Source organism: Rhodamnia argentea, chromosome 3 (genome assembly GCF_020921035.1).
Source record: "Rhodamnia argentea isolate NSW1041297 chromosome 3, ASM2092103v1, whole genome shotgun sequence".
Classification (NCBI taxonomy): domain Eukaryota; kingdom Viridiplantae; phylum Streptophyta; class Magnoliopsida; order Myrtales; family Myrtaceae; genus Rhodamnia; species Rhodamnia argentea.
In genome coordinates, this window is record NC_063152.1 from 1,591,350 (window position 1) to 1,600,817 (window position 9,468).

The following is a 9,468-nucleotide window of genomic DNA, read 5'->3' on the forward strand; positions in this document are numbered from 1 at the left end:
CGGCAATTTTCGTCGCTAAGTTTTAAGAAGAGAATTTGCAACAAATTAGTGACGAAAAACGTGGTTCGTCGCTAATTAGTGACGAAATAGGTTTTTGTTGCTAAATGATAGCAAGAAATTTGTGACGAAATTTGGTTTTCGTCGCTAATTAGCGACCAAAAACATTGCTCGTCGCTAATTATTTTTTATTTTTATTGTGATTTTTATTTATATCGTATTAGCAACGCAAAATAAATTTCGTCGCTACCTTAGCGACGAAAAAGCTAATTCGTCGTTAAATTGACCATTTTCTTTTTTATTTTTATTTTTATCATATTAGCGACGAATAATATATTTTGTCGCTAAAATTAGCGACGAAAATAATGATTCGTCGGTAATTTTAATATTTTCTTTGTTATTTTTATTTAAAGTGCTAATTTTGCGACGAAAATAAAAGTTCGTCGGGAATTAGTAGAAGAATAATGGAGATGATCCGAGCAAGATCCAAGAGGTGATGGCAAAAATAGACTCGAGGACACGTCGAGGATCTCGGTTGCAGCTCAAGGACGGCCGTTGGACCATGGCAGGATCATCGATCGGTAGCAACTAAATTGATCTTCGGTGTAAAAATCAATGGTCCCACTGAGAAAAAAGTAGCATCGGGAGAAGGCTCGGACGGCTGCGATCGAAGATGCTGCACTTGCGACTGGCTAGGGAAAGAGAGGAGAATGTCATTATGGATCGTTGGAGAAAGCACCGGATGGCGGCCGGCCGACGCGGAACCGCCAGTGCGAGAGTGAGAGAGAGAGAGAGAGAGAGAGAGTTTGTGAGTTTGATCTGAAATTTCATGATAAGAACGATGTTATCAGGTTTTTGGATGGAAAGTTAGTTATAAACCCCTGAGATTGAATCTTGGCCCTCCAAATGATCTAAGGGCTCATAATGGCTTAATTTGAATTTTCAAGGGCGTTCTAGACATTTCTAGCAAGGGCATTTTGGTGAGGATGGCTAGGGGTGGCTGAAATGTACGCGTCGTTTGTTGTTTTCCGTCGGAACATTGCCGGCCAGTCGGTCGATTCAAATCAGTTCAAATTGGGTTGAACCAATTCAATCCAACAATCGAAACGGTGGCCACACACCCTATTTCATCAAATATATCCTATTTTGATTTAATTTGAAAAGAATATGAATCTTCCTAATCGAAGTGGATCAAATAATACTTAGTGGTTAAAAGGCAAAGATAAAGTCAATTAATTTTCAGAATATGGACAAGCCTGTTTGAATTAAGTCCTGAAGGGCCAAATTGCACAAATTGAGACTTTAAACTAATTGGAATTTTCGGCTAAGCCCCAATGGATGGGCTAGACGAAATCTGCTTTTAATTGTAGGCTTATACGCGCTTTGACGGGCTTAGTTAGGCTTCAATTGGTTAATAGACATTAAATTAAAAGCCTTTTTTTCTTTTTAATTTAATTTGAGAGGGTTGAATTAAGCTCAAAATAAGCCATATGGACTCTTCAATTTTTTCGGCACTCGTTATGCCATGGCCGAATTGTTCCTTGTGGGCTCTTGATCCGCCACGTGTCGATTTCGCTCTAATTTCCACACCGGTCTAGTTAAATGCAAGTGTAATGTATCAATGCTAAAATTTATATGAAAACTGATTTAACTATTTTTGGTAGGGACTAAAGTTAGTCCTTGATTTTTTATGCAAAATAAATGACTAACAAAGAGAGTCAAAATTTATGTATCAGCACCTTCCGTCGGCGCATGTCGCGCGTGGGTACACGTGCCACCTCCACTGCATCTTTAGGCTGCGCGTGCGACCTTTGATGAAGGCTTGACACCCACCGAAACGCTCATCTCGATGAGACGAGCCCGAATATGTGATCAAAAAATTTAATTGACGGTGCTTAAATCAATTTTCACCTATCATTGAAGAGATCAAATTAAAGTACATTATATTGCTTTATGTTATAATATGATCATCCAACTATCTTTGACTGTGAGAGTACTACGTAGTCACACATATATCCATTTTTCGAAGAGCTGTTGAGCAAGTCACGTTAAACTTGGATCTATTACTAAGTAAAAATCCTACTCTAGATTTAACTTTCCTTTCAATGGGCTTTAATTTTCAAAAGCTGCCGAAATCAGTTGCATGATTTCGTCCGTTTTAAACTACGTGAAATATGAATTGACGAAATGAGGAATAACATTGACTACCCAAGGAAATTGCGCGGAAAGCATGCTAAAATAGGAAAAGAAAATCTACTTTCTCGTACTATAACATAGTAATCTTTATGTTCATATACATTGTATTACTAATCAGTATGTAAATCATGATTAGGAAAAACATATCCAAAATTATAAATAACCTTCTAATCGTATCATCTTAGGAAGGTGACAACTGGAAGAGATTATCCCATAACGACTCATTCTAAATCTGACATCCATATACGCATATAAATACGTTCATTTTCTCTCTATTATATCTGCATTAGCCAATATCACAACTTTACTTGCTCGCTATTGTCCTAGATTACTTTATTTGATTATGGCAGGAAGACAGACAAGGGGGCGTCAAAGAATTGACATGAAACGAATCGAAAATGAGAATGATAGGCTTATTACATTCTCAAAGCGTAGATCTGGAATCTACAAAAAATCAAATGAGCTTGTAACCCTCTGTGGGGCTCAGGTAGGAGTAGCAGTGTTCTCTCCCGCCGGAAAACCCTTTTCTTTTGCTCATCCGTCGATTGATGCGGTCGCCAATTGGTTCCTCAACCGAAACCCTCCGCCCAACGATAGGTCTCACGCCTTGGTTGAGTCCTACCGTCGAGTCCGGCTTAATGAGCTCAACCAACGACAGGAAGAGCTCATTAATCAAATCCAAGCTGAGCAGGCACGAAACGAAGTGCTAAAGCGGCTGACCGAAGGAAAACGCGACGCGGCATGGTGGGAAGCTCCCATAGAAGAGCTCAACCGGGAAGAGCTCTACCAAATGAAGGCGCGAATGGAGGACCTCCGGCGGACCCTGCAGAAGTCAATCGATCAACGGATTCGAGGAGAGCCATGTGCATCCATTGAAGGACAGAAGTTAGAAAAATAATCCTTTTGCAACAAATGTGCATTATAGTTCTTCTCCAAATCTCCCCCCTGATATGGAAACAAGGATGGAAAAGATTGACCGATAATCTTAATCTTTTTTTGTCATATGTGCTTTTTCACTTTTTTGATTGGTATCTTCATAGAAAAGAGATTACACCATGGTGTTTCATGTCTTAAACACATTTCGTACGCTAATGCCGATCGTACCCCCTTTATACAAATTTACTACCATATCGAAAGATCATACCCTGCCAATCTTTCCTCTCCAAGTTATACTTTTATATCGTAATTTACTAGTTACGGTGCTTAAATGAATTGTCAAATATCATTGAAGAAATCCCGTTGAAGGACTTATATATTGCTTTGTGTTAGCATATGACTTGCTTTGATGAAAACAAATTTATTTGGTAACTAAAACATCTCCAAAGAGCCGTTGAGTAAGTAAATATCGCACTCACTATCTAGTACTAAGTAGGAATTTTATTGTAGATTGAACTTAAATTAATTACGTAATTCCTTTATTCTAAACCTAATGATATTTAATGGAAGAACTAATGAACAAGATTGAATAGACAATTGCATGGAAAACGTGCTAAAAATAAAATAAAAAATTATATATATGTACTCTACAGTTTTCCGCATTATGTCTTAATAAGTGTTCCATGGGATAACTTTCCAAAAAGTCTTAAACGTATTGCACGACCGTCTATTCATTCCTAAACCTTTCAATTGTGTCAATATAATCATAAACATTTTGAAAATTTATCGATTCAGTCATAAACCTTTCACTTGTGCCAATTTAGTCCTAAATCTTTTGACAATTTGCTGATGTAATCCTAAACCTTTTAATAATCTATAAATGTAGTCATTTCTTCCAATATAGGTTTAGGACAAAGTTGGCAAAACTTCCAAATATAGAGGATAAAATTGACACGATTGAAAGGTTTAGGACTAAATTGACAAATCGTCAAAACGTTTAGGACTAAATTGGTACATTTGAAAGGTTTAGGATTAAATTGGCACAATTGAAAAATTTATGACTAAATTGACCATTATATAATAGGATAACGACTTTTTGGAACAATTTTCACTCTATTCTATCCATCTTACGAAAGCACAGCCAAAAGAAATTATACCCCAACTTATATCCGTGCATAAATACGTGCACTTCCTCTCTATTATTCATGCATGAACCAATACCACAACTTTACATGATTGGTTTTGTCTTAGATATACTTTCTTTGATTATGACAGGAACGCAGAATAAGTGGCATCAAATAATTGAGATGAAACTAATAAAACATGAGAACGGCACGCTCCTTACATTTTCCAAGTATATATATCTAGTATCTATGAAAATACGTGAGAGTAGTAGTACTCTCCCTTGCAGAAAACCCTTTTCTTTCGATCACGGCCTAGTGATCGGTCCCATGCGTTGGTTGAGTCCCACTGTAAAGTCCGGATTGATGAGCTTGTTAATAAAGTAGAAGCTGAGAAGGCGCCAGGCAAAGTCTCGAAGCGGCTAGCTGAAGAGAAAAGCCATGGGGTGATGGTAGGAAGCAGCTTCATGAAGAGCTCAACCAGATGGGAAGGTGAGAATGGAGGACTATCGACAGAGCTTGTGAAGGTCAATCAACCAACGGACTCGAGGAGAGGCGTTTGGCGTCCCTTGGAGGACAGATTTCGAGTTTGAGAAATAATTCCTTTGTGACAAATTCCCATTACAAAACGGCTCCCAATTGCTCAAGAGATACGAAAATTGTTGGGGTGTGATTCATAGTTTTCAACAACAGGAAAGCACGTGGGCCCCGCAGTGCTCTCTGGACACTAAAGGGCTTTTACGATTTAAACATACATTTTTTTCATTGGTAGTTTAGGTTTGGCCCCATGAGTAGCTACTGCTATATGTACTTTTTTTTCTCGTGCTTCATGTATCGAACACATTTTCATATGCAAATGTTTAACTCGAAATTAGACTCTCAAAGCATATGACAAATGTAACAAAAGAGCGGGAGTAGTTCGATAAACTTATCTTAAATTGATTTGGAGTAGTTGTGTGTTGGAACATTTTAGTACCCTAATTTGGGTTCTGTAAATCAAAAGTGGTGTCATCTCGAAATCCCTTCGATTGTCCACGGGATCAGAGAAAAAAGCCACTCCAGATCATCGATACTTCCCATAGATGAAGATCAAATGAAAACAAGATGTTGATTTGGTGAACCGTCTTTTTAAGAAAGTACTCTTGAACCAAACCAACCCCAAAACGGTTAGGTTTAATGGTTTGAACTAGACGTGGCCGGTTCCGGTTCCAGGTCCAAGGCCCAATTGCTCTTTTCACCCGGCTGCCTCCTTTTTTTTTTTTTTTTTTTTTAAAATGGATCGGAACCGGTTCGAATAATTTACAAACCGGAATCGGCCCTTGAGGGCCGGTTTCGGTTCCGGGTTGGAACCGTGGGCCCGGTCAACGGGCCGGTTCTGGACTGGTCAACAGGCGGGTTCCGGGCCCACGGGTCCATTTGGCCACCTCTAGTTTGAACCTTATTTTTCGACCCGGACAAAAAGACACTAAGTATTATTCATTTGACGGGAATAAAATGGAGGAGATTTTTTTTTATTTACTTCTAGCTTATGGCTAGATAAAAATGAGTAAAGGCCGGACTATACCGGGCAAAGAAGAATTGGCAAACAAGAAATATTGTAAATGCCATTACTCATGAAGCCACAATACGATTAATTGCATCGCCTTAAGGTAAAATGTCCAGGAAGCAATTCCACCTACGTCGCAAGGGTCACGTGACCCTAGGCGATGAGACCCGAGGTCTCATGAACCAAGCGATTGCTGGGACAATGGGCTACCTTCGTCTGGTTGGCATGAGCTCACACAACGGTTATCTCTCTTTGTAGTTAGATTTGGCCTTGTTAGGCCCGCCTCTCGCACAGAGAAGATGAACAATAATAACGCTCACAAAATAGGAAAATATCCGATCAAAGAAAAAAAGGAAAAATAGAAACTTTAATGAGGATAAATTTAAAGAAAAAATTGTTATATTAAACTTTTAGTTTTGCCAAAGCCAATATTTTTAATTAAACATTTCTTATTTTTCCAGGGGCCCAAAAACGTCTTCAAAAGCAACCAACGTTGAATAACGAAAGCCGTACAATTCATTCCGAGTCGGACCAAGTTGTCCGTTCCTGCCGAAATGGCGACCGTCACATTCGCACCCCAGCAACTCCGATCCTTCTTCTTCCTCCTCCTCTTGGCCACCGCGCCTTCGCCGACCCACTCCCTCTCCTACTCTCAGTACAAAACCCTCTTCTCCCTCGCCCACTCCCTCGCCGCCCGCGTCGCCAACCTCCGCGCCTCCCGCGGCGACGTCGCCGGAGCTGACCGCGCCAGGGCCATCTCCCAGAGGCTACGGCCCGGTCGGTGGCTGGGGCTCGGGTTCTGGCGGTCGGCGTGGTCGGTGGGGTGGGACTACGCCCGCAACTACGCGTGGGGCTGGAGGGACCTCGAGTACCGTGAGATGTACGGCGCCGTCCCGGAGCTGAGCGAGCTGCTGAGTCTGGTGGGGGATTTCGCGAGGGCGGAGTCGGCGGCGGATAGGGCGAGGTGGATTGGGAGGAATTACGGGAACGCCCTGCGGGTCTCGAAGTCGGTCTTCGTGAGGCTTCTCAGAGTGTTCAGCAAATCGGTACGATGTTATTTTTTTTTCTTGCTCAATTTTTCTGTAAATTTGATGGGAAACGGTATACTGATTGATGACCGTTCGGAGAAAGTATGTCACCTTCCATGTGCTGGTCAAATTCATTGCAGATGATTGTTGTTAGCCGTAGTAGAGACATTATGCGATTATATTTCATTCAGAATCATGATTTTGTAGTGGTGGGTTATTTTTTTAACATGATCCCAAAGGGGTGAAGAAAAGAATTCTGTACGAGGTCTGACCAAGCTTCATACATTTTGCCTAAGGTTGGAAAGATTTTTAGGTGAGTGAGGAAAATGAAGCTGATGAAAGGAATTCTTTGGATCTTCTTTCAACAGGAGGTACAATCGTCAGGACTAGAGATTGACCATGGACTGAATGATTTATCTACTCTAGAGAAAGATAGCCATTAATACCGTACATAGAGAACCGACTTGAAGTGTCACATTCCGATGGCGACTCACCTTGCAATTGACATTCCAAACGGAAAAATTATTAACACCCAAAAGCTGAATCACTTACTGTACCGGAAATGGGATACATAGTGAGGTTGCCCGTCCTAAAGGATAGCTGTGAAAGTCACAAGTGGATAGGCATCTTCTTCTCAACTTCCCGGTTTAATACTGGGGCAATAACTCTGTTTGGGAGGAGTAAGATGAAGATCAGTCATGTCATCTTTTTTTGTAACTTGTTCACATGAAAACGATTTCCTCAATGAAATACACTTTTTTAAACATGAATTTGACTGATCATTGTTGAGAAATTAAATTGAGCATATTAGCTTTTATATCAGTTGATTGTTGAACTTACTCGAAACAAAAATTTTAAAAAGAAAGATGAAGCTGCATTGGTTTAATAGAACAAACATCTCATGTATTTGGCCATGTTGGTCATGAGAAACAGAGACCAGATGTGCTAAGCCAAACAGGTGAAAAAAAGGCTAAAAGTACTTTCTAATATTAGTGTAAATACATTTGTGAGTGAAGGCTATAATGCAAATTTGTTCCTTTCTTATCATGACGATGCTCTCCGGATCTTTGCAGGGTCCACTGAGGGAGGTGGTAGAGACCATGCAAAAGGAAGTGGTGGATGGTAATTTCCTGAGGGATTGTCTGGAATTGGGAAGTAATGACTTGAAAGGACTAATCCAAATTTTGAAGGATCTTACTTCTGAATATTCCTCGTCACCTGATCATGGCCATGATCTCTAGAACATCGCCCAGGACTTGTATTTGGAACCAAGCTGAAGGTCACTGGGTAAGCACTATGTCTGTGGACCATATCACACAAGGAGTTGAACATTTCGAAAGCATTTTTGCAGAATTATGGTGGGAGTTTAGGAGGAACATAGAGAAGTAGAGAACTCCGATTGCTAGGTGTCGTCTTAGTCATCCTGTTATTGTTTGGGGTTTCTTCAGCATCTTTTCTGTGGTGGAGAGCAGTGAATAGTTCTCACTTGTAAAGATGTAATTCTTTGTCTTTAATGGGATAGTTTTCAATTTCTTTGGTGTTGAAGATTGAACAGTTACGATCACCTTGATGTGACAATAGGATTAAACTTCTTATGTTTTGTAGTTGCATTGGAGGGTTGCGTCTATTGAGGTCATTCGTTTACTTGAACGATCTGTGTAATGATGGACTGTTTAAACTGGACACATTGCACTCAAGAACTCAGTTATCTTGCGCACATCTCTACTATTAATTGGTATAAGTCATTGGCGTCCTATGTTGATGAACTATACCCTTCTTTTTAGATCTTTTGTAAAGACTGACATGATAACTTTGGAAGGTAATTATAGTGATAAGAGTTTAACAGGAATTTTCTTTTTAAGTCACTGTCGAATCTAGCCGCTACCAGAGGTGGACATGGAGATACCGCTCTTCTCCCTCTTAAAACGCCTGGTTCTTTCCAAAGTTCATGCATGTATCTTTTTCTTCTATCCCTCTGTTGACGCCTAAATTTTGACTAATCTATTTTTTGCATAAAAATTATAAAAAATCATCTCATATATTTATTTTTAGCGTACATTGCATTGGCATATAATTGGGCAAGCAGAACACTTAATTTAGCATGCGTCTAGACTAGGCACGGGATGGAAAAATATACCGAGAAGATTTGAAACTTCGGGGACTGTGTTGCAAATACTTAAAACTTCGGGGATCGTATTGCAAATACTTGAAACTTCGGGGACTGCATTGCAAATACCAAGAGAAGATGAAGAAGGGAAGATGATGAAGGGAAGATGATGAAGGGAAGGTGATGAAGAGAAGATAAAGAAGAGAAGATAATGAAAGGAAGATGGTGAAGGGAAGATGAAGAAGAGAAGATGAATATGATGAAGGGAAGGTGATGAAGAGAAGATGATGAAGAGAAGATGAAGAAGGGAAGATGATGGAGAAATTTGGCTATAAAAGGGGGGAGAGTTCTTGAGAATTGGAGGAGGGAGTGAAAGAGAATTGAGAGAGTTTTAGAGTGGAAGAGAATTGAGAGAATTTGTGAGAGAAATTCTTTAGAGAGGAAAAAAGAGAGTTCTTGAGAAAAATCGTAAGAGAAAATTTGAGAGTGAAGAAAAGAGTTTTAGACGAGCATCATCTTCGACGAGTCCCGGCACGTACTTCGCCTCTCGCCATCCAACAACGCCACTGCTTGCCTTTTTTCGACGATAGCCACGTT

The 9,468-nt window shown here is 40.1% G+C and overlaps 2 protein-coding genes across 2 annotated transcripts; both read left to right on the forward strand.

Annotated features, from left to right (window-relative positions):
• Positions 1 to 2,536: 2,536 nt before the first annotated feature.
• Positions 2,537 to 3,195, forward strand: LOC115732149 (agamous-like MADS-box protein AGL62). Its single transcript, XM_030662811.2, has one exon. The coding sequence runs from the start codon at positions 2,537 to 2,539 to the stop codon at positions 3,089 to 3,091; it is 555 nt and encodes a 184-aa protein (XP_030518671.1). The 3' UTR covers positions 3,092 to 3,195.
• A 3,013-nt stretch (positions 3,196 to 6,208) lies between these two features.
• On the forward strand, positions 6,209 to 8,297 carry LOC115732150. The gene is made up of 3 exons (XM_048276618.1): positions 6,209 to 6,782; positions 7,838 to 8,066; positions 8,135 to 8,297. Exons 1-2 carry the CDS (start codon positions 6,291 to 6,293, stop codon positions 8,003 to 8,005), a joined length of 660 nt encoding a protein of 219 aa, XP_048132575.1. The 5' UTR covers positions 6,209 to 6,290; the 3' UTR covers positions 8,006 to 8,066; positions 8,135 to 8,297.
• The last annotated feature ends 1,171 nt before the right edge of the window (positions 8,298 to 9,468 follow it).